The sequence below is a fragment of the Periophthalmus magnuspinnatus genome, chromosome 10, assembly GCF_009829125.3.
Source record: "Periophthalmus magnuspinnatus isolate fPerMag1 chromosome 10, fPerMag1.2.pri, whole genome shotgun sequence".
In the NCBI taxonomy this organism is placed as follows: Eukaryota; Metazoa; Chordata; class Actinopteri; order Gobiiformes; family Gobiidae; genus Periophthalmus; species Periophthalmus magnuspinnatus.
The window spans coordinates 4,511,256-4,537,193 of record NC_047135.1 but is presented as its reverse complement, the minus strand read 5'-3'; the positions used below and the strand labels follow the sequence as shown (position 1 = coordinate 4,537,193).

The 25,938-nt window shown below is 40.9% G+C and overlaps 1 protein-coding gene across 3 annotated transcripts in view; it reads left to right on the top strand.

The window, feature by feature from the left end:
• ctnna1 (catenin (cadherin-associated protein), alpha 1) overlaps nucleotides 1-25,938 on the top strand; it is a 71,038-nt gene that overhangs the window by 26,286 nt on the left and 18,814 nt on the right. For all 3 annotated transcript variants that reach the window (XM_033974459.2, XM_055224995.1, XM_055224994.1), the window contains exons 8-16: nucleotides 1,737-1,817; nucleotides 2,119-2,271; nucleotides 8,816-8,908; nucleotides 9,393-9,549; nucleotides 10,269-10,469; nucleotides 11,189-11,340; nucleotides 15,416-15,526; nucleotides 16,320-16,501; nucleotides 23,302-23,407. In XM_033974459.2, coding sequence (XP_033830350.1) covers nucleotides 1,737-1,817; nucleotides 2,119-2,271; nucleotides 8,816-8,908; nucleotides 9,393-9,549; nucleotides 10,269-10,469; nucleotides 11,189-11,340; nucleotides 15,416-15,526; nucleotides 16,320-16,501; nucleotides 23,302-23,407 — 1,236 coding nt within the window. The remainder of the gene's footprint in view (nucleotides 1-1,736; nucleotides 1,818-2,118; nucleotides 2,272-8,815; nucleotides 8,909-9,392; nucleotides 9,550-10,268; nucleotides 10,470-11,188; nucleotides 11,341-15,415; nucleotides 15,527-16,319; nucleotides 16,502-23,301; nucleotides 23,408-25,938) is intronic.

Here is a 25,938-nt window from a genome sequence, read left to right as displayed (position 1 = left end):
GATATGTGATGCCAGTGTCAGATTGAGTGCATCCCTAATGACAGTGATTTAATGTTGTTCTATGAGATAGCTGAGTTAAATAATACTGTAGGCTGCAGTTGCATGTGCCACATATTCAGTGAGCTGAAAAGAAACCTTCATAAAATGGTCATTACTACTTAATGTTATTATATAATTCTGTGGTTTTTCGACATATCCTGCCTCTAGCTTTGACATCCTCCTACCTGACCGGCATACGGCTGTCAGTCGGCACATTTATTGTGCTAGACTACATCTCCCTCTGGGATTCCTATGCAGGATGTGAGAAAAACAAGGGTAAAGATGCTCAATTCTCCAGGGCAAGATGGATATCCCCCAGGTCTGCAACTTCTGCATTTCAAATTACAACTGTGTGAGGGCCACGTTTGTGAGAAACACGTGATACTGACCGCAGTGATAAGATGAATGCATTTGATTGTTATTTTGCGCATTTTCAGCTGATACATTTTCTTGGTCTTGTGTTTTAGTGGAACCAGGATGCTCCTTAATCTGTCTTGAAGGAGATGGATAGAGACTCACTTGAGAATCATAAAAGATTCTGCAGAGAAACTGCCTCCATAATAAGCACCTGAAGAAGTGCTTTGGAAGCCTCTAGCGTGGAAATGAAATATTGGCCAGGCATGAATGAAATAGGATTGAGAAGTAGGGGCAGAGCGCTGTAAAGCCCTACCACAGCAGAGCCTCCAACCGGCACAAAATCATAGGAGATTAGTGCTGTTGAAGCCCCATGGCCCCTGACTGTGCACACAGCCCCCAATGCACAAGGGCCGGTGGGGGATGGTACGGGTCAGTGCTGCCACCACGCTCTGTTGTGCTGGGGCTAATTTGAGTCCTCTAAAGTTGACAGACAGCCTTCAGTGCCAGTGCATCATTGGTTTGCTTGTTTTTCTCGTGGCTGTCCGCAGTGGCTCTAATTTCCCTGTGATTACAGCGCTGTGTATCTGTGTGCCTCTCTCTCGCCCTCCATCTCCTTATCCTCCTGAAAGTTTTAGTTATTCGCTGTACGCTCCAACAGTTTGCACAATGTGACTGAACATCTCTCTGCTCTCAGCGGGAAATTGTGGCCAGGGCTTTGACTATTGCTCATGTGTGCGTTAGCTGTGCCACTACTGCCATTGATGTTACTATGAGACTGTACATAATTTACATAGCTGTCTCTTCATAAACTGAAACCATTTTATTTTCAAGCATTCATTGTAACGCAATATAAAAATCACTAGAAAACTGTATCCTTGATGTCTTGTGAATCATGATGCAATGCGCTGTAGTATCCTTGTTAAACTCACTGTATGGGATGACAGAACTAAGAGCTGTGCTGAAATGGGTATTCACTGTTTGTACTGTTTGCTTAATTAATTAAAAGGGTATGTTGTCTCAAATTGATAGCAGAGATTTGAATGCAAATTATGCGTTTTGTACCAAAAGCAGCTGTGCCTTTCTGCCATCGTCGCCGCTCTGTGTTTATATTAGATTCTCTTTGGGGTTTGATTTTAGTGTAGGCTTTTGTCATTCAAAAAGAGCCGTAGAGATTTTTAGATACGCCTTTCGCATTTCAATGTGACTTTTTTAACTTTGCTTTTTATGTCACAAAAATAAGCCGATCTCTTTAATGAAATTCCCATTTTTATTTCTTAAACTCATACATTTTAATGCTCATACGAACAACACTCGTGACGTTAGATTTTTCTTTATTTTAGGCTGGAAGAAAAGACAAAAGTGATGCTCTCAACACTGCCATTGACCGGATGACCAAGAAGACCAGAGACCTTCGCCGACAGGTTATATTTCCATTCTGATTCTATTCCTACTCTGATTCTATTCGAAGTCTTTTCTGACTCGTTTGACTCTTTTCCGATTCTGATTCTATTCCTATTCTGATTCTTTTATACGCCTTTTCTGATTGAATTCAGACTCTATTCTAATTCTAAAATATTTGTTCTGTGTTTTTAAGTGTTTAGAAAAGTCTTATATAAATAAAAATAATTATTATTATTAGGTTTGTTCTTGCACTGTTTCCATGTGGATGCTCCATCAGGATTAACTAACAGGCTGAGTTTTAACTGTGTCCTAACTTCACAGCTGCGCAAAGCCGTAATGGACCATGTTTCTGACTCCTTCCTGGAGACCAACGTTCCCCTTCTGGTCCTCATCGAAGCTGCCAAGAATGGAAATGAGAAAGAAGTGAAGGAGTACGCGCACGTGTTCCGGGAGCACGCCAACAAGCTGATCGAGGTAACTGTCAATGTGAATCCTAATCATCAGGGTTAGCGTCATACAGATGCCGCTTTCATTTCGACCTTTACCTATCAGAGACTGAGAACAGCACATCATCTGCCTATTTATAGCAAGCAGAGATTTGCTTATTAGTCATATTGGAATGTTTATTAGCAGGGATGCACCGTTCCAATACTGGTATGTGATATCGGCGCCGATACAGAACATTTTTCTGGAACATATATTCCTAATTCCAAATATCTATTCAGATATCATGGTTGGGCATATTAATTGATGTAATAAGACTATTTACTGGTCATAGTTGATCCAGAAAGTCTCATGAAGAGATGCACAATAATATCGATCACAAATAATTATGGGCCATTAGTGGCAATTATGACATCACACTGATAATTCAGATAATTTAATCCAGTAATGAGAAAACCAAAATACAGTGATTCAGCTGCTTTTCCTCCAGGGTTTTCTCCATCATAGCGCTCACTCCTAGCTAGCGCCGCCCCCTGCTCCAGCTGTCCACGCAGAGTGAAGGACACATGTTTACATATATGGGCTTCTTTTACATTTGAAGGAAATATTTCAGCGAGAGCACTTTGTACCAGCCCCATCACATGAGGGAGGGGGTACACTCTGAGCACATTAACATAACATCTAAAAGTTTTCACTCGTGAAAGCACGAGGCACTCGAGACTGCAACAGCATCAACCCTTTAGCTTAACATAAATACTATTGGGCTGTTGTATTTTAGTTCTCAAACAAGAGTTTGTATGGTGCAGCAGTAGTTTATTTGAGCCTCTGCTGTGACCATGTGCTCATGGCACAGTAGACAGTGGCTGCTTTGAGGTTGTGTCCCCCAGAATCCATCTCGTGTTAAAGGAGCAGCCATGGTGCTGCAGACCAGCCCCTGTCCTTCTGTTGCACAAAGCATGAAGCCAACAGATGGAATATACCTCTCTGAAGCATATTGTCAATAATAAGGAAAATAACAAAATAAAACGGCATTTACAATGTGGCAAGAAGAATTTCCATTTCAAGGTTTTACTTTATTGGTTATTGATGACAAACATCTTCAAATTATCAGGCATCGTTTGAAAATACCATTATCATGCATCACTAGCCTCATGACACATTTGGGCCAGTTTTGCCATATTTTATTTTGGGTTAAAGTAGATAAACACTCTTCTCAGTCTCTGTACTGTATTAGTTGATACTGGTTATATAGTTAGTTATAGTATCAAAAACCAAAAAGAAAATCCGTATTTATTAGGGCTGCAAGATTAATCAATGGTCCAATTGTGAACAGTGGAATTATTCTTTGTCAACAACTTTAAGACACTGTACCACCTTAAGCTCTTTTCACAACTTTCAGAGACTATAGTGATGCTGTTTTGCTGTGATGGTAAAACTAACAACAACTCCATGCAAACTGTGCACTTCCTGATTATCAAACAATAAAACTCTTTATAATTAGATGCAGACAGCCCAAAGTCGACATATTTTGACCTCCAGAGCTGCAGCTAATGCAAAATATCTGTACTGGAGCAGGACAAATTTTGCTCAAATACATGGGGAAAAAAAATTTGCGTACAGGGTCTTTAATATGTCTCCCATGTCTAAAATCTGCTAACACTGTAAGACCAGCCCAATCAATCAGAAAATTGCAAATTTGATTTTCTTTTGTGCCATATTTGCTCCTAGTACATTTTAAGTGAAGAAGATGCTCTTTCCATGTTCATGTTTTGAACTGGCAAAAAGTCTTTTATGGCATGTGACCCTGAGACTGGCTTACTTGAGCATTAAATAAAAGCTTGTAGTTTTCCCAAGTGAAACCTCAGAACAGTAGAAAAAAATCGGTGGCATCTTTTCCCCAATGAAAACGGCGTCCAACATTGAAATGATGTTGCTCTATCTGCTTCAGGTTTGTTCCCCCAAAGCTGATTTTAATCGGACACAGTGCTGCTGCTGTATTGAGCGGGAAGCTACAATATTGCTCTGTGCGGTCAAAGCCACAAATCAAAATTTTAAGTGTAACCAAACGAGTGAAACAAGCCCAACTCAAGGATTAGTGCTTCCTCTGGGAAATTCTGTCCTTGCCAGAGCAGATTTATCCTCACAAACTTCATATGTGCTGTTGAATGCCGCTTACAAAGATAAATTTCACAAATAAAAAAACGATATACCCCCTTCAGTAGACTAATGCCTCTAGGAACTGCAATGTTTATTATTTTGAGTAAATCAAGGATAGATGTCCCAATCCAGAGATCAGTATTGGGATCAATCTATATAAGCATTTTTGGCATATCAGAACGATTTGAATCGAATTTGAATTGAATTCTAGACTAGGTTGGGCCAATGTCCTCTCTGTCATGGTTAATATAAACATCTACTCAATTTTGTACAATACAATACCTTGCTTTTATGATATTTTCATCAGAATAGTTTTATTTATAAAGACTGCATAGACTGTATGAAGAAGTGGACTAAGTGAGTGTCATCCATTCATTCAGCTCCAGTCAGATGAAGCTCGCTGAGGTTAACAGTTATAGGGGCGAGTTTGGAGCAGAGTTTCATAGTTGGAATTCTGACCTCGAGTATCATAGCAACCAAAGAGCCAATCCGGAGCAAGGCTATTGAAAGTAGTGACTCTTCCTGCCCACACCACTAGTTTAGCAGGGGGCGGGCACTTAGTAATACTGTCAATCAAACCTGTTGCTAATGCTAGCGGTAGCGACTTTGAGGAAAGAAGGCGCCTCATTGGTCTTAATGTTCATATCTTGATTTACGGAGAAAATAGCCAAATAAAAACACCAGGATAGTCCAGATTAATATGAATATTTTCAGACCAAAATGACAACCCTGACAGCAGCAGTTACAGAGAGAGGGGCGACAGTTTTTCAATAGAAAGCGAATTGGAGCCAGACGATGGAGGCAGAAACGCGCCCGTGCTCACTTTCTGTTTGGAACGCGACACCTAGCAGTTTAGCATTGTCCATCTATATAGTCTGTGGACCTAATTCAACACCACATAATTAAATAAAATGTCATATTAGACATGATATAATGGCTTCATATAACAATGAGATTTGGATTGGATTATTTAAAGATTTCTTAAGCAGTAAATAGTTGTACAAATGGCATTTCCCCTCAGTAGTTTTAAGTGAAACGCACTTGAACCACATAGAATAACTAAAGGACCAAAGCCAAATATTTAATTAAACTACTCAAATAGAGTAGTGACAGTGAAATGCTCCTGTGTTTGGACTATTTTCTGAAAAGCTTGCGTCAAAACCTCAATCGCTGACATTTGAAAGTGACCTGTCCCTGTGGGCACATGAGCATGAGTGTGTCTTGATTGGCCGGTGCAGTGGAGTCGTCGCTGTGTAGAAAGTGCTGAAGCATCAGAGAGGAAAGGCCCAGCTGCACCGGGGACAGGGCCTTAAGTATCTCCTGCAGCTCATGTGTCAAAACTGGCATCAGAGCATGACTTGGATCTGCTCTACCCCCAGCAGTGACACTAGTGTACTGCTAATGCCGCGTGGGGAATACAGATATCGCAAACAATATAACCAAGAAAAATGCAGTGTAGTTGGTAGGGATTAGGGCTCAACGAGTTGGGGAAAAAATATGCAATTTTTCTGACAAGCATTGCAATTGCGATTAGTTTTGCCATTTATGTTTTACTAATAGGATAATAAGACCGGCAGATGAACTGGGAAACGAGTAATTTCAGAACAGATTTAAAGTACAGGGTTGGCAGTTTTTTAATGCAGGATAAGACTATTATGAAGAGTAATATAGAGAATATTTTTTCTTTGTGGAGGAAGAAAATTGTACTTAGTTATTTGCTAATTGCATCAGTTCAAATTGGGATTTTAACTCAATTGTGATTTAATATTGCAGGCCTGTTAATTGCAGCTCTATGTACTGTTTTGCTTAAAGAACACTTAGCTTATGTGTGTCTCTATAGTTATACTCTGACATCTGTGGATCATTATGTTCTAATTTGCACATTTTAAATCACAATTCTTCTACAATGACTTAATAAAAGAAACTGTCCGCTGACTTGTGCGTTAGGAAACTGCGGTGCCCAATGGGAGCTGACATCGTCATAAATGTCATCACAGCAAAGAGTCCGACGGATAGCTGCAGATCATGTTGGCGAGAAGCAGATTTTTTTTTTCAATTGTACCAAAATGACTACGCAACTCTGCAGAATCCTACGCATATCACCAATTAAGAAAATAAAATTGGAGAACGAAGTACAGAGCAGTGGGTGTATGCCAGTGGCGGTGAAAACAGGGTAATATGGCATCTTGAAACGGTTTAAGATTGCTCAAACATGCACAAATAACTCAAAATACAACTTTGGAGGGAGTAATTGGTGGGAAGAAACAACTGTAACATGCTTAAAAGCTCTGAAAAGTCAATTTTACGCAATAGGCCTGCTGTTAAAATGTCTTTATCATCTTTTCCATGCTAAAAACTCTTCGTATACATTTAGCTTAGTAGCAGAGGAGCAGTCAAGTGCCCTGAGTGGACGTGAGCCTCCTTTGTGTGGCGAGGTGCTTTGGAGGAGGCCCACGGCACAATGTCCATTAGTTCACACACTTGTTTTGAAAGAGGCATAATGACTGACCCATATTCACTTGTCGCCCCCTTTAACCGCTGACTTTAGCCCTGTTTGGCAAAGTACCATTCTTCTACATGGCTTTCATTCCCTGAGTGGAGTGTTGGTCTACTGACCCATTTTTGAACTTCTTGAACTCTGAAAGTGGAGAAATATACTCTTTATATTCTTTATTTCCATCACATTTTAAATATAGTGAATTTGCAAACCTGCTTTAGTCCTCAGGGTAATGCATTTAAGAGCGCCTCCTTTATAGTGAATAGACTATTGTGTATCAAACCACCTTTGTTCCCGAACATTCTTCGAAACGGTTTTGTTGCAATGAAAAGAATTACAGCTAAAAATAACGCTGCAAATTTGTGCATGAAACAATTATGTGAACTCTGCACAACTTAAAAACAAAGCCGTAAGTGGCATAATTACATCTTTTACTACCAAAAAGGTGCTTGTACGTGAACTTGTCATAGCTGATATACCGTTTACTTAATATGGCAGTATTCTCTAGTGTTAAAAGAGTGATTAACTTGACAATTTAAACATTATGTAAGCAGAATGACACATTATCTAATGTAAAAGTCCACCGTGTTTATTCGTCCTCCCCACAGTCCCATTATGCTGGAATAGCCGCTCTCGGTTGTCAGACGAGGCAAGCTTATGTGAAATGTCATGGAAATAAAACCACAGGTCTGAGTTGAGCTGCACTTTATCTTTATGTGTCTGCTCCCTCATGAACCTCTGCTATTGAACGATTCCCACAGGACCAAACATATTTTCTTTATGTTGTCGTTTGTGAATTGTGTCACAATGCACCGCTTCACCTGTGTGACTTTATAGGCAAAAATCAATGCCTGTATTAGCACAACAAATTGATCCTTTTTTATATCGTGTCTACCACTTGAGGTGTTTTTGTTTACTATTAGGAAAGCTTTTCTATTTGAAATGCATAAAGTACAAGTGGCTTTTAGCCTACACGGCACGCATTTCAATGACTCAGTGCCTGCCATTGTGTGGTACGTGTATATATATATATATAAAGCCTATTTATATCTATTTTCTCCTTTTATACTGAGGAAGTAAGGGTTACTCTCTGGTTAATTTGCTGCATCATGTGCTCATCTCTGCACACGTGACTCTGACCTACATCAGCAGTGAAACTGGCAAATTAATTATGACGGATAAGAATTATACCTAAAACTAGTGCAGCCAGGGCCGACTTTTGCCTGGTTAACTGTCAACATTTAGCACTTTATCTCTGCTGGATAATCCCGTTTTGGCACCACTGCTGATATTCCAGGCAAGCCTCATTGTTGCCAGCTTAAACATATCGGCATATGGGAATTTTTAAAGGCTCTGACCTACATATTTTTTTCCTCCCAAAAATAAAAAACCCAACAAATGCATGTGCATAGGAAAAGCTGTGGTGGCTTGATTTCTTGGTCAGTAGAAAACATCGGTGGGTGTCGCCGTGAGCAGAGAGTTGCTGAGCTCAGCACTCCATTTCAGCCTTGGCTGCTTGGTGTGTGAAAGTGTCAGGAATATTCGCCACTGATTTCAGGAGTGTGATGGTAATCTGGCAGCGTCCTTATTTAGTCATTCTCCAGAGGCAGTGCTATCCTTTAAAACGGCTCATTGGGGTGTTTTGGGGAGACACTTTCATTCAACAGTTTAGCAGTTGTTTACTCCCTACTACTGCCTTTTCCGTGCCACAAAAATAGTATCTTTTAGCAGTTTATAAATTAATCCTCTGCAGTGTGTTTGTATCCCACAGAGATTAGTAGTAGTGCAAAGCTGCTCTATTTCTGATAGAGGCGCATCCCTAAAGTCCCATAATGAATGTATCTATGATAATTATGCAACAGTGTTCTGCTCCTTTTTCTTCTCTCAGAACTCGAACTTCTTTTGGTTTGTCTGTTTCAGGTGGCTAACCTGGCATGCTCCATTTCGAACAATGAGGAAGGAGTGAAGCTGGTGCGCATGGCTGCGTCACAGCTGGAGACACTGTGCCCTCAGGTACTCTGCTGTTTTGCATCATGAAATCATTAATAGAATTGACTCAAAATGCTGGTTCTGATCTTTGGGCTAGTTTTTCATTATCAGCTCAGCGATAGAGTCAAATGTAGTGAAAAACAACAATTGCTAATATCTCCTTTCATACAGATATTGAGAGCAGCTTTTAATACGTTTGAGCCCTATCGGCTTTATCTCTGTGCTGCCAGTGCTCTCCTTAATTGCATCTAATGACTTCATTTATTCTGAGCTTTGAAGCCCACAGATGTTTCCTCTTGGAAAAACAAGTAGCTATTAGTTTTATTTCATCCATTTATTTATTTCACCAATCTCTCAATATCTTTAATCAGGACTCAGGACTGAATAGGCTTCCTGTGTCAGTTATTGTAGTGGGTGGGACTGGCTTCATGCAATCAGCCTATGCTAATATTGTGGCTGAGGGCTTTGCCGTAATGGGGCTTTAATAGCTTTAATTGGGTGATTACAGGTGATTAATGCAGCGTTAGCCCTGGCTGCCAAGCCCAACAGTAAGGTGGCCCAGGACAATATGGATTTGTTCAAGGACCAATGGGAGAAGCAGGTCCGCGTCCTCACAGATGCTGTTGACGACATCACCTCCATCGATGACTTCCTTTGTGTGTCAGGTGAGTGCTTCTCATCACTGCGTCCTTGCCAAGAGGTTTTTTTTTATAAAAGTTATGAATATTAGGTGAGTACACCTGCACAGATTCATACCTGCTTTGTGTGGAAAGCCATTTTGCACAAGATGGAGTATTTCTTGGAAGTTGAAGGTTTTTTTCCAAGGAGGGCTGTACATCTCAAAGTTGGTAGTGTTGTGCCTCTTTGGCCAAGAAAAAGGTGAAGACAGCAGCAGCAGCTCTGAAATTGACATCCTGTCACATGTGTTAAAGTACAAACAGTTTGCTTAATGCAGATGAGAACTCTGAGACGACGCCTGACAGAGTGACTCCAGAGTGACTCCTCTCACCTCTAGCCAAGGACATGCCATAATTTACACACTGGACATTAGCATTTTACTGGCTGTCCAATAATAAACTGCTCCAGAATCTGTCTGTGAGGGCTCAATTAGTATCACGTCTTTTAACAGCTCAACCCACCAGGCTGCAAACAATTTGATCTTATACAAAACAAACAGTTGTCTCCCAGTAGATGCTCTAGTTTAGCCCTGCAGGTGCGCTACAGCTGTGCTACTGAGCCACATAGCATCACAACTGCTTCAAATACAGCTGTAGTTAACATTTAAATTTTAAAAATAAACACTAAAATGTCAAATCAGAAATTAAAAATTTGTTGTCAGTGTGTGTGATTGCATTCAAATAGAGCCACTGTTCACTATTCACAGAGAACCACATTTTGGAGGATGTGAACAAATGTGTGATCGCTCTGCAAGAGAAGGACGTGGATGGTCTGGACCGCACTGCTGGGGCCATCCGAGGCCGTGCCGCTCGGGTCGTCCACGTGGTCACCTCCGAAATGGACAATTATGAACCAGGAGTGTACACGGAGAAGGTGCTGGAGGCCACCAAACTGCTCACAGACACAGGTCACTTCATCTCTTTGTGTCTTGCACTAATTGTTTATTACAATTTAAAAATGTATACTTATTTTTCTGTTTTTTTCTAGTGACTCTTTTAGATTGTTACTATTAATCAACAGAAATTTATTTTAATTGAATAGAAATACAAACTTTAAAACCTAAGGGTTCATGCCTCCTTTAGCCCTGGCTAAAGTCAGTCAGATGATTTGTCGTGACAATAAGCGAGAACCCCAATGGGAAGTTATAATTTTATGATTATGAATAGTGAAAGTGAAAGGGAACAGAAGCATAGCTTAGTAGAATATCTTTATTTGACTGTTTGGCTGCTTTAAGTCCATTGCCTTTCACTCAACAGTTATATTGAAATGGTAAATACGGCGTTTCAAATCTATTATTGCAGACGTGCCCGAGAAGCACTTATGGAGCTGCTGTCAGAAGAACAAAATGCATGCCTCCTGGCAGAGCTTTGTAAAATCTTTTATTGGAAGCCTTTGTTGTGAAAAATCTCCAATCTATTCCTCTTAGCATTTGTTCTATATTTATTAAGTATTAAAGGCAGAAAATCCAGTATGTAGTGCAATTGCTACAGTTTATAAGCAGTAATAGTTTCTGTACTAGTTTTAATCTCATTTTAGCCCTTTCCATACCATCTTGCTGTGGACCCAAACTGTCTTCCCGATGTTCAAATGCGTTCCTTTCAATCTTTCTCCTGCTCTTTTCTTTAGTCATGCCACGCTTCACAGAACAAGTGGAGTCTGCAGTGGAGGCCTTGAGCGCGAACCCCACACAACCTGTGGATGAGAACGAATTTATTGATGCGTCCCGGCTGGTGTATGATGGCATTCGTGACATTCGCAAGGCTGTGCTCATGATCAGAGTGAGTCTTATGGTTTTCTGTTTTCTATGCTGTCTCTGATGTAAAATTTACTCTCTCAGACATATCCATTTTTCAATTGAACCTTGTAGTACTTTGCTAATCCTACTGTTGCTATCCCCTCATGTGTACAAAGCATGGTATTGGTATGTCTTTTAGAGTTGTCAAAAGAATAAAAAATCTGATACTAATTGATACTAAAACTAGTATCAAAATTAGATACTCATTTGCGCAGGTATCGATACTAAAAAAATCATTCACAGGACAGAAATGAACCTTTCCTGAATAGCTTAAGAATGATCTGGAGCTGTATCAGAACAAGTATAAGACACATAGACTACCATACGCCCATGGACCACTGAGGGATTACACAGATATAACACCACATGGTAATATGAAACAAAGTATTACCATTTAATGTTAAAAATCACATTCTGTTGTCTAAAGAGTTGTTTTCTTTAGTATCAAAATCGAGTTGGAGGTTTTAATATTGTGACAACACAGTCTTTAATAGCCTTGTAATCCGATGAAAAACCCATAGTCTTGGTTTGCTTGCATTGATGTAATAATGTTAATTAAAACCACTGAAGTATCTTTACGACTTCTGCAATGAGGTGCAAGAAGCGTGCTCTGTACACAGTATGTTCCATGCTTCCTACTGCAGATGCAATTTTAATGGTATGTAAGAAACTGCATGTGTGCGATTCATACAAGCCAGTGATTAACTTGTCTCAGGCATAAGCCAACCTAATTGACCAGGTTTGCAATCTAGTGTAACAACAGCCTTGGATGTCTCTGGGTTAATGGCCTCTGCCTGAGTGGAGGTATAAGGGAGACAGATGGGAGGGTGAACACAGCAGAAGCGGTTTCCAAATTGACTGAGCTGAAAATGAGAAATCTGTAGTATGTTCGGCTCATGCTTAGCTCGTGTCAAGTACTTCTAAGTGTTTTGTTGTTTCTGTGGCTGCTATAAATTTAGAGTACATGATATATCACAATCAAATTGAAATTGCCGTTTGAGTTGATACAATTATTAAATCGCATTTAGAGACTAGAATATCCTCTTCAAAGATCAAATTATCCAGTATTTTAAAGTGCCCATATTAATCTATTTTCTGATCTATGTTATAATGTTGTTTCCTCATCACAAACAGACCTGGTGTTGTGTTTTGTTTCATTCACACATGTTTAAGCTTCCACCTTGTGATGTCGTGGTAATACAGGAAGTGCTCCACTGTGTTTTTAAATCCCATACACTTTCTACAATCATTTTGATGATTTTAGCCTGGGAATTGCCAATCTTTACTGAACTAAAGGTAAAAGGAGCTCTTACATTTACATGACATCACAAGGTGGAACAGGCAAACCACTAATAAAGGGTTACTTAAACATGTGCGTGCAAATCAAAACAGAACTCCAGGTATGTTTTTAGGAGGTGCAACATTATAACGGCTTAAAGCTCACAAGAATCAATATTGCATAATATAAGACCTTTAATGACCAAATCATGCTCCACTTCCTTTTCATATTCTCACATTTGAATGCTCTGGTAGTTGTTTACAATGTGAACTGAACAGAGCCCTATTTATTTATTTTTTATTTTTTTGAAGATTGCAACTCTAATCAATAATTGTCAGACAAATTAGATGTATTTTCCTCACCATTGTGCAGCTCTAGTTACAGGTAAATGCTATATAATCTCTCTTTTGTGAGTTGAATCCAGTCACACGGCCTGTGCATTTGTGTTGGAGGCGCTCACTAAAGCTTCACTCGTTAATACTCGTGTTCCTGCGCAGACAAAGCTCCAGATGAGAGGGGCGCCTTTATGCTGACTGTATTGTAATAAGCAATTGATTCAAGAATGGAGCTTTTAATTAGCTGTTTTTTTGTCAGACCGCAAGCTACCTCCAGAGCTCACGTGCCGCGGTTTTATTCAGATTGATTAAGCTGTTAACGCTGCTCCTCGGGGACGTGCCGGCCGTTTGCATGTAGGTGTGTGGAGATGTAAAAAAAAATACAGGGATTTATATTTTTTAATCCTGGCGTGCCCCTCCGCTCACGTCGCCAGGAAGCAATTTATAGTCCGAAAACATAATTCTCTGTTCAGTCGTTCGGCGAGATTTATTGTTAAAGGTAATTGCCACAGGTTTTGATTATTCAACACAATTGCACAGCTGTTAGCTAGGTAGTTATGGCAATTCAGCTTGCTCTAACTGCAGTATCCTTGTACCTACACGTTTCGCCTTGGGTAAAAATGATCTTTAGGCAGTGACGCTTACATTTGAAAGAGAATTGTAAAGTATTTCAACCTCTCGTAGCCTGTGACGTCAACACTGGCATATGCACACGGTTGAGTGAATGTGAGAAGACAAGTATGGTTTTAGGGCTGCGTGAGATGGACATGTCTTTAACCCCTGTAAGTGGTGTACAGGTGGTGTGTTGCTTGTCCCCTGGATACATGACAGGTGGACAGAAGCCTAGTGACATCTGAGAATATGCCTGCAGACATCCGGCAGCGGCTGACAGAGATGCAGGGGGCAGTGGCGGAGTGTGCCGAGCCTCAGAGCCCAGGGTGACGGGCTGTTCTCTGCTTAAAAACATGACGAGCAGCTTGTCACCAAAACAGAAAAGGCTCTTGCTGCTGCCCTGCCTGCAACTGCCACAGATACCTACACAAATATGTTGTTTTCCTCTTGTCGCTTTCGGAAACTCCCTGTAGGTTGGGTAAAGATGCTTAGTCTTATGTACATAGAAAGTGGTGATGCACATTTAATTTCAGTGTATTTAATCTCACTAACTAGTTTTATGCCATTGTACATCACATTTTACATATTATAAACTGTAATAGTCATAAATAGTAGTATTGTAATTTACGATTAAATATAGACATGTATGTTCTTATTTATGTGGTTTTTTTTTTAATACACTAATAACAGTAATGAAGCTAAAAAATATCCAATATCCAATACAAATACAGCATGTTAAAGTACCAACATTTTATGTGATCAAATTGGAGCAGTCTGTTGCAGCTGCTGGGCCAGCCCCAGATTATATACTTGACTTGTGTACTTGTGAACACATCTCTTGTCAGTGACTGTGTTCTGCATAGTCCCACTGCTGTCTAAATCTGCAGACTCGTGTGGAGAGTTGGATACAGAGCTTAACTGTCGGTGCCCATCCTGAGCTCTGGTCCCTGAGCCTCCCACATCCACAGGTTATCTGGTGCACAGGCACGGCAGGTGATATCTTTGCCCCGCTGCACGCCATTGTCTGCGCTGAAAGAAACACCTCTGAGTCACTACAGCTTTGAATCTCCAACCATAGCTCTGCTCCCCTGAGAGCAGGAGCATCTCCACATCCCATAAAAAGTATAAGGTTGTTCTGAGACCTTCAGTTATTTTTAGAGTCCAGGGCTCCAAATCCATTACAGACAGAGCTATTGAGACAGCTGGATGAGCACAAGTAGCAGCGCTGGCGTGATAATGCACCTTTATCTGGCCACATCATCTCCCTGTGCCCATATCGCAGCTCAATACATTTCCCTGTCATTCTCTATTGTATTTTGCTTTAGGCGTGTCCTGTTGAGACAGAAATGCGCCTCGATTAATATTCATGGAAACTTTTCCTGTGGTCTGCTTTGCATTCAGAGCCAGGGATCCGGATCAGAGATGAAGTAGCGCCACTCCAGAAGAGCATAACTCATGCCTCACCCTCTCCTCCTGATAGCAGCGACAGATGGGAATCTGAGGCGTTTTGCTCCCAATATGTTTCAGAGCCACTCTTCCCTTCATTTTCCCTCTCAAATTGCGAAGGCAGCACATTAGACTTGATTTACAAATTCAGTTTACAGTTTTTTTTGTGTGTGTGTGCGAGGTACAGGAAGGAATGAGTTTATCAGCCGTTGTCATGGCGGGAAACACTAAAGCATTTCTTATGGTGTAAGCACTGCCGGTTGCTTATTTACTGGAGCTTTAAAGATTGTATTATGCCTATATAATTTCCTACATTTCTCTCTGCTGTTGTATCCTGCTCATTGGCCACAAACACTTAAACCTGTCTTTTCTTTGCTGTGCTGTAGACCCCAGAAGAACTGGATGACTCTGACTTTGAGACAGAGGACTTTGATGTGCGCAGCAGGACCAGTGTGCAGACAGAGGACGACCAGCTCATCGCTGGCCAGAGTGCACGGGTAAGTTCACTCCACTGTGTTTGCTACAGAAACAGCAGGGAGAGGATCATTATCTGAAGGCAATTACACACAACAATACTGCAGGGATATGGAACAAGGTTACACTGGAACACATTCCGATTTTATGAGGCTTCTCAGCGCTTAGCAAAGCTGTAAACGACTCAAAACCTATACCATATTCTAGAAGTTTCTTTTTACAAATGACTCGTATGGTGGTGTGTAAACTTTGATCCATGCTTAATTAATATTGATCTTGATGAAATGGGTCCTGTTTAATGTGTTAAACCTGTACGCTCATTACCTATCCCTGTTTGATTTTCCTACACATCCATTTAGATTGTCTCGTTTATTTTGTTTTGTCACTGATACCACATTAATGGAGATTTACATACTGATACAATTTTCTGTCCAAGAGATTTATGATTTTTTTGGTAAGTGTACTGGCATTTGGTGTGGTTTTATATTGGCACTTTTTGCTGTTCTAATCTGTGTTGCCATTGATAAAAAGTGAAAATGTTATAGAGTTTTGACAGGTAATATTAATATGACCTTAAACATCCCCGACTACATCCATTCCCGTCTCACCACATTCAACAACACAACACATCCTCTTTTTCACTCAACTTGAGGTGGCCGCTGTATTAACCTGTGCTTTCGTGTTTCCATACATCAGTAGAATCCATTAAAGGCACTTGAAAGAACTGCCCTGAGGCACTAAAGTAGTCCCGTGCTTTAGCCGTATGCAGAGGTCCGCTGCGCTAACCCTTAACGTTCTCCATAAATCCCCCTGTAGGCCATCATGGCACAGCTGCCCCAGGAGCAGAAGGCAAAGATCGCTGAACAAGTGGCCAGTTTCCAGGAGGAGAAGAGCAAACTGGATGCCGAGGTTTCCAAATGGGATGACAGTGGCAACGACATCATCGTGCTGGCCAAACAGATGTGCATGATCATGATGGAGATGACGGACTTCACCAGGTCAGTATCCATAGCTGCCAGTGCTGACAACCAGCCTGTGAATGTTAATGTCTCTGCTCCCATCTCCTCATATGAATGGCCTTTGTTCTGCAATACGGGGGAAATGCCTCCAAGACAAAATACATATTTATATTCAGCTTATGTCAAACACAATCAGCCGAGGCCTACATCTGTTTGATAACATTTGACCTTTCTACTCTAGCTCTGTAATACCGTGAAAATACAACAGATATATGCTACGGTTTTGGTGAAAGAAGAAAGCAAGAACACAGAAATGAATTTTTGTACAGTGTCCACAGACTATAAATTATATATATAAATGGACATAGCTAACCTGCTAGCCGCCGCGTTCCAAATAGGAAATGATCATTGCTGCACTTCCGGCTCCATCGTCTTTCACTTTACATTGAAAAATACTCCTCTCTGTAACTGCTGCAGTGAGCCTTGTCATTTTGGTCTTCAGATGTTTGTATTGATCCGCCTGGTGTTTTTATTTGGCTATTTTGTCCGTGATTCAAGACATGAACATTAATAAGTGGTGCCGTCTTTACCAGAGTTTGCTAGTATTGGTAACACTGTCAATCAAACCTATTGCCAAGTGCCTGCTCCAAGCTAAACCAGCGGCAAGGGGTGTTACTTTCTGCAGCCTTGCTCTGGATTGGCTCTTTGGTTGCTATGATACTCACAGTCAGAATTAGAAATATGGATCTCGGCTCCAAATTCACCCCTATAACTGCTAGCTTCGAATAGCTTCATTTTACTAAAGCTGCATGCTATGGGTGACATCGCATTCACTTAGTCCACTTCTTTACAGTCTATGCCACCGATCTTTACTATAAAACTGTTTCTAATCTCTAATGCACAGGCTGGTAAAACACGTGGGCTGTAGTTTCACCTTGTGCTACCTGTAAAACTATGCATTCTATTCAAATGATGTCAAATTCAACTCGTGAGTCCCTGCTGGGAATTGAACTCGTGAGTCACTGCTGTAGTGATGAAGAAAAGCTTCCAAGCCACCCCGTTGTCTTGCAGTTAGCAGCAGGAAACGGGATTATAAAAAGGATCTCTAGCTTTACAACTAGTACCACCACTACTAAACCCAAAGCATTAAAATTCATAACCGCCTGCTCTTATTGACGACACACAATGGATCTGATGGCACTTCCATCTCAATCTACCGTCCGTTTTATTGTGGCATCATGGCTAAGGTGTGTGCGCGCGTGTGTGTGCGTGTGTGAAGAGGTTATTGATTGCAGTGACATGTTTATATCCACATAAAGGCTGCATCTCCTCACTTTTACAATGCAAAGCAGACCAAAGGACTTCACGTAAGGATTGTCCATTCTATTTATTTTTTTTAAAGATTTAATTAAATTGAGATTTCCTGCTTTAACCTTAAGCAGGTTAATCTTATTTTACCTACCAAGTCGAGATTAACTGTATAAAGAAGTGGATTAAGTGAGCGTGATGTGTTTGGTTCCAGTCAAATGAAGCTCATCGAGGCTAGCAGTTATAGGGGCCAATTTTAAGCAAAGTTCCATATTTGGACTTCTGATTCCGAGTATCATAGCAACCAAAGAGCCAATCCAGAGTGAGGCTAACGCCCCTTAAAGCCTGCACCACTGATTTAACACAGAGCGGATGCTTAGCAACACTGTCAATCAAACCTGTTGCTAACGCTAGCTGGGGCGACCTTGAGGAAAGAAGGCGCTTGATCTTGACTCATGGACAAAATCGTGAAATAAAAAACACCAGGATCATGCAGAGCAGGTTAATACGAACATTTTAAGACCAAAATGTTGAGCCTGACAGCAGCAGTTACAGAGAGAGGGGCGGCAGTTTCTAATGTAAGACGAAATGGAGCCAGAAGTGTGCCCATGTTCACTTCCTATATGGAAAGCGACAGCTAGCAGGTTAGCCGTGTCCATTTATATATACAGTCTATGCTTCTTATCTTGCAAACATAATTTTGGTACAACTGGAATTTGTCTTTGAACAGTCTTTCTGTCTCTAGTAGTTTATTCCATTTCCCACTCCCCATAGACGTCATGACGCTCGTCTGTGTAGCAGCTCTACATATTAGTAAAATGTTTTCTAAAGCCGAGTGTAAGTGTCCTTGTCCTGCTGGCCCATGCACCCTGCCTACACAGAATCTTAACATTGGACTTGTTGAATGTGACAGCACAGTACATTGTTAGGGGGTTCTTGCTGTAACTCCCCATGTGTGACGCTAGTTCAAACATAATGCATGCCTGTGAGATTCCTCTGTTGCCTACCTGATGGAGTTGTCACCTAGCAACTACCGCCGCATGGTGCTGGCATCCATTATTTACATGACTGCTTTGATTTTGCTCAGCCGGGCGTTAAAGAAAAACCTATGGAGTCACACATGTCACAAAGACATCAGTCAGGGTTGCCACGCGAGTCGGGCGAGGGACTCTAGAGCGCCACCATGAACCCAGATCACAGTCAGAGCGTCAGTGCATTACACATCATTTTATACCATGTCGTGGCTCTTATTTCTTGTCTTTAAAGGTTCTATACTACACAAAATGTATTCTTATGAACTTTAAGGTGTGTTCTAATGTTACATCTTCAAAAACATACCCAGGGTTGTGTCTGTCTACATCTCTAAAGCTCAAAATGCTGTGTTCCACCTTGTGATGTCATGAAATTAACAGCTACGTTTTACCTTTAGTTCAGCAGAGATGGGCAATTCCAGGTGGAAATTCTCATGAAGGTGTGTGGAGTTTAAAAACAGTCTATTACTTCCTGTATTGCCACTTGACATTACCAGGTGGAACAGAGTGTTTTCTATTTGAGAGAAGAAGTTGCAGGGTTTGTGTGTTAAACATGTGTGAATGAAACAAAACACAACTCCAGGTCTGTTTGCATTGAGAAAACGTAACAAATCAGAAATTGGTGTAATATGGGCTCTTTAAGGTTTGTGTCATGGCTATGATTTTCTTTAACATGAGGATTAGTTTCACACTGTGCAGTTTAAACACATCCCATAGATAAGACTGGGAAGCTAAAACAAAAATTACACACAAGTCACAACAGAGGTCTAAATTGTAGATCTAATATGTTTAATGCATATAAAATAGAGCATATGGAGACAGATGGATATTTTGTTGTTGGCAAAGGAAATCTTATTATAATTTCATAATTGCACCCATTTCATTGTTGATTGTGATTAATCTTGCAGCCCTTTCCCTTGGTCTGTTTGTGATAGTTACGCTACTACTACCCCTGCAGAAACTCAAGACGATATGTGTGGGAAATATTTGGTTGTTTTTCTTTACTGTGATGAGATTTGAGCTTTAGCGAGTTGAATTATGAACCTCTGACTCGTTATATTGACAAACTAAATGCTTAAGTGTTGCATTCTGTTATTTATTTATTGCAGTTCACATTTTTTTAAACAATTTTGCACATATAGAATTCTGCTTCATTGTTTGGTTTCAGTATCATCGTCTATATTTACTTATGCAGTATATCGCACTTTAAAATTTGTTATCCTGACGGGAGTCGTCGTGCCATAATCTTGTTCAACAGCAGTGAAGCCAGGCGCGTGTTGGACTGACTGAATATAATGTATAGTTCTTCATATGACACCATCTCCGTATCATATGGAAGGTCAGTGGCCGGCTAATTCAGTGTGCGCCTAAATGATCGCCCCCTTAACCTTGAGCTGGCATAGAGCCTCAGCAAGGTTAATGCTGTATGAAGTAATTGATCTGGACCTCCATCCTGGCAAACCTGCAGAGAGAGAGAGGGGGAGAGAGAGAGAGGCGGTCTTGTTGACTCGTGCATCGCTCACGGCTGTATGGCGGCGCTCATGAATAACGCATTCTGAGGAAAATATGCGACATATTTGGGAGCCACCTGTCTCAGGGCATTGTGTGCTGCACAGTGCATGGACTAGTGCGGGCTAATGCCATCACCGAGTGTCTCCATAGACCTGAGATACACAGTGATACTCCCAAACAAACAACGCATGAGCTACTGGGCTGACAGCAGGAAAACATGGTCTTGTATTGTGAAAAAAATAGGATGCTTTATAGGTAATTAGTGGCATAAGAGGAAGTTAGAGTAAATGTTGCAGATTTTTAGACATAGAAAACAATTTAAGTTCTTTTTCGCAAGGGATGTTTATTTAGAAGCCACAAAAAGTAAAAAACAGGGTTATAACGGCTGCCTTACTCACAGCCTGTACCTACGTCAGTTAGAACTTATCATTCAATATATGACAGATGGAACTATATTTTTTTGGGGTCAATAGTAGTGGCATATTTTGGGTTACTTTTTTTGCAATATGATAAGATTTGAGCTGTAGAAAGTTGAATACATAACTTGCATGACTCATTATGGATACAGACTAATTGCCTAAGAGTTGCATCCTGCTATTTAGTTATTTTGGCATGTTTTTTTTTGTATTCCTTCAGAATTTTTTTGTGGGGATAATTCTGCTTTATGGTTTCACTATTATCGTTTATCATCTATATTTACTTATATCACACTTCAAAATTTGTTATCGTGTCACGACTACTCGAGCCTCGCTGCAGTGGTACATTTAAGAACTGAAGTTTAGTTCAAGACACATGGACTAAACAATGCGGTGGGGCGTTCAAATTCACCTCGTAATTAACAATGTTTCAAAATTAAATTGAAAATGGCACCATAAATACAATGGGGGTGTCAGTGAACCTCAACACAACCTTGTTTAAAGCCATTCACGATAATCAGTCATAAGTGTAATCAGGTAGAACTGTATATTAAAGATGCACTGTGTAACTTTTCTGACATTGGGTCCGTTACCTGATTCTCTCCACAGAATATTCAAAGTATGGCATTAAACTGATCGGTCTTGCATTTATTCAATTTTTATTGATCAAAACTATATTGTAAAACATGCATTCTTACAGTAAGCGTTGTCATAGCTCCACAGATCTAACCTGTAACTTGGTGCGGTGGTGGTGTCATCTCCTTGTTCCCGTGGAGATTGACACGTTTAATGCAGTATTGTGAAGCACTCCAGACAAAGCAATAACATCTCAACCTTTAATGAATCATGTCTGGCTGTCAGTCATGTCAAAATATCTGAAAATTCCCACATAAAGACATTGTTTTAGTGATCTTTACTTGCACCAAATCTTTCTGAAGGTACTTTTAATACCAACCCCCCATTTTGTTATAACATAGGTGTAGGAAAATCCAGTGTACATCAGATCATGCAGCTCTCCTCGATAGCGGTGAGCACACAGCTGAATTAAACATTAGTACGAGCTACCTGCAGTGGTTGCTTTAAGAATACGAGCAGCGTTGGACCTTGTAACTGTGTAGCTGCATGTGTGGATGAGATAGTTTTATTGGGGCAAAGCGAACTCAATTTAAAACAGAAAAGGTGAGTCGCTCATGCGTGTTTCTTTCCCCACAAAGCCCGCGGCGCTGTCTCGTGGGGCCGCTTTGTCCCCAGAGTTGTTGGAGGCTGCACTGCGACCCATACCCCCTCTCCCTCTTGGACCTCATGGGCGAGATGCAGAGGGAGGAGCAGGAGGGGCCATGGGAGGGGAGAGGGGAGAGGAAGCCACAGAACACAACACAAAATTCCATCTGTTCGTGGTTGGACGGCTCATTTTTTAGCCTGGAGAGAGCAGCTTTGTATCCAATTTGTGCCTCCTGCCAACTGTGTGTCCCCAAGTCCCTCATGGGGCCGATGGTGGTGGAGCTTTACAGTGGGCCGGGTCGGAGCTGGAGTGACCCGCACCGGCCACAGCTTTAGGTCTGGAGATGAATATGTAGCGTCAGGACAAAACCCAAAAGCCTGAAATCATATCGGCCTCTTATCACGCTACATTTTTAATATCTGCGCACCCGTCCTCCATTCTTCCTCCTTCTGGATGAAAGGACTGCAAATGAAAAGCTGGTAGAGCATGTCACGTCTTTAGCGCTGTCCAGTTTTCCTCAACCATGAAGCATTTTGTTTTTCTTCCTCTAACAAAACCTTTCAAAGCGGCTTAAAAACTGGGACACTTTATTTATCGGCTTTAATAACACAAAAGCAGAAAGCATTTATTATATGCATTTGTTATGGAGGCTGCATCAGGAGAATCTTTGTTTCTTAAAAGGCTATTATGGAGATGTACTTGTGCTAATAAGGTAGTGCTTATTCAGAGGCTCACATCTGTAGGACTGGGACAGTAATATCATTTATTATGATAAAAAGAACAGGCAATAATCATTCATGGGATATTTTATGTAATCGTCAACAAAGATAATTGCCGTTATATCAACAGACTGTACAGAACAAAGCTACTTCTCCCTGATGATCTTTTCTAGATAAATGTTGTTTTCACATGTAAAAAAATACATTGCTATACCAGCTATTTAAATATGGAATCTATTATTCATTTCCACAACATTTTTAAACTGTCAGCAGCTTTAGTAATTCTTGTGATATAATCGTTTAGCGCAACTATTTTGGCCATGATATTCGTGACGCCACATTTCCATATCGTCCCTACCCATCAGCTGCCTCCATAGTTGGTGTTTTTCCCTTTGGCTCTACTGTGTCCGGTGTTGTTGTTGTGCTGTCAGGGCATCTCCACCGCACACCTTTGTGTTTGTGACTTTTCCATGAAATATTCCTGTGATCATGCTGTCTTTCTGTGCTGGCTGTGACTGAAAAACACCAGTCCAAAACAAACATGTCTCTGTGTTGAGAAGTTGCTCTTGCATTTTGAATGAGGCTGCAGCAGATCTGAACAGTGACTGATCTCTCCACTTTCCCTCCGCAGGGGGAAAGGCCCGCTGAAGAATACCTCTGATGTCATCAGCGCTGCCAAGAAAATCGCAGAGGCAGGATCCAGGATGGACAAGCTGGGCCGCACCATCGCCGATCATGTGAGTCCCAAACCAGACCGCACTGTGTTACGTAACGTGTCATATAGGCAGAATGGTGAGGCTAATAATAATATAAGCAGAGCAGCACAGAAGAAATACGACTGGGAGATAATTACAGAGATTACTCTGTTTTATTGTAATCTGATCATGTGCTGTCAGATTTACATTATAGACCCAACCAAATTGATTTTTGTTATCTGTAACAGTACAAATTGAAAGCTGTCTAAATCCGTTCTTCTATAGAAAGTTTCTTAGACTGAATGCATGTGTTATCAGCAGAGAGGAGCAAACATTACAGAAAGAGATGTGGTTCCATTAGAGGAGTGTACAATGCATTCTGTATGTTTCAGTTAAACTAATCTTCTTGTACATGAAATGGTTTCCTCAGTGTAGTATTGTCCTGAACATACATTTGTCACTTTATGGGACTCTATGGAGACTTCCCCCACTTCAGCTTTTCAACATTATAACCTGTTTTATTCATAGCAACTCCCACTTACCCATGTTAACCACTTTGTCACCACATCAAACACCATCTTTCCTCTCTTTTGCCTTCACCCTGATTCCATCATCTTTCCTTCTATCCTTTCTCAAGAGAACAGCAATGGAAGCATACATTCAATTATCCATAGCCTCATATTTCACTTAAATAGTAGCTATGTAGGCCTCTCTGGAAAGACTGTATGATTTATCCCACAGCTTGTTCATGTGCGGTCCCTGAGCCAGCTGACTTATTGTCTCTGTGTGGTACATACTGTATATTCTGTATTTATTTTTATCTTGATAGAGTTGTGTGAAAAGTGAGCAACAGGACGTACTTGTCAGATTGAGGAGTGTTTGTGATGTAGCATGTCTCCGCAGTTGATGCTCCAGCTCAAGAAAAAGCCGCATTGGCTTTAGATTTCAATTTTGATAGCATCTGTGCTATTGTCAGGCACTCAAACATTTTAGCTCTGCTGGTGCTAACAGACCTGTTGGCAGACTATAAAACTGTATAAAGTAATGACCAGACTCGAGGCCGGCTACGATTTAAAAGTTTGTGCTTTTTACATAACATTCGGACAAATCATTTCTATTTTGTCTTTATTATAATCTCGAGTTTGCCTGCACTAGGTGGTAGTTACATAAAAATTGTCAGTTGGGAGACAAAGAGTGGAGAGCTGTTTGGGAATTGTAGCTGGAAGAAGTGATTGGCTCCAAAAAGCCTGGCATCCACACTTTCATTTTCAAAACATCACAAAATACTCACTCAAGCCTTGACAGTAATGTGGCCCCACTCCTTCTCTGTTCTGGCTGTCATTTACAAATATTAGATTTAGATGAATGGCTCCATCAATTATCAAGAACTGCTTTATATGGAAGATGGGCAGCTCTTTTGTGAACACCTGGAGCTTGTTACTATCTTGTTACTAATATTATTATACTTCTTTTTTATATAGTAATGTAAAATGTGTATCTATTGACATTTTCAGTTGCCACAATTGGCTTTAGATCCTTCTAAGAAATAAAACAGCATACCAGCTATTTTTTGTAAGTGGTAAAAATAATTAATTTCTAGCTAAAAAAGCTATTAAATAAAGGAAAGCAAAAAAGATTTCATAGTCGGTTTGTTGAAACGCCTGCCCTGGTTTCTACTTTAACCAGAGCCTTTTATGTGTAATTCTAAAATGACAAATGCGCATATTCTTTTGCATATACCCTGCTGTGAGATACTGCACCACTATTACAGGACTTTGTGCCAACACTTGCAGGATCTTCTTTTAGCTGAAGCAGTCTCTCCATATTCTGACATAATGAGCAGCTGGCCACCAACTGCCCTGCTCAGCTAATATTTTATTTAAAGTTACCCTCAGATCTTCAATATTACAGGCATGCTCCGATCTCATGGCAGAAGTCCTACCTGTACTGACCTAATTGCTTCTGAATGGGGAATGGGACTTTCTAGTCTTTTCTCTGCCTCTCTGCCTCAATGCCTTTTTGAGGACGCTTATTCACTTCATGAAAAGACTGTTTTCCCCCAAAGGCAGCAGATGCAAGCGGTGCAGGTGTGGGCTCTTCAGACTCTTAAAGACTGGCCTCAATCTCCTCCCGGCACGTGTATGACCGCTCTGTTTGCTCCACTGTCCCACTCCACTATTTGTAGGTACTCGTTTGTGTGTGCACTATTAGGGGAATTTGGGGATTGAAGCACTCAAAGTATGAATAAATGAAGAGCTTTGGCTGTTGGAGCACAAGTCTTTGCCCAGAGTAAAGACCCCTCCATCCTTTAAACTCATCCAGCTGTCCCCCTCAGCCTCCTCTGCCTCAGCACAGACCAAACAGAGGAGCAGGCGACACTCACCACATGCCAACAGCACTAAGACACTAGTGAGGGGCAGCGAGCGGAGGGAAGAGGGGAGAAGGATGGAGTGATAAGAGGAAGGGGCTCAGGAACCTCCTGAGAGTTGAAACCATTATGAGCACTTCGCCTTTTAATTAGCACGATAATCGCCAGGTGGCAGCTTTTTAAATGATTTATTTATGTGGTTTAT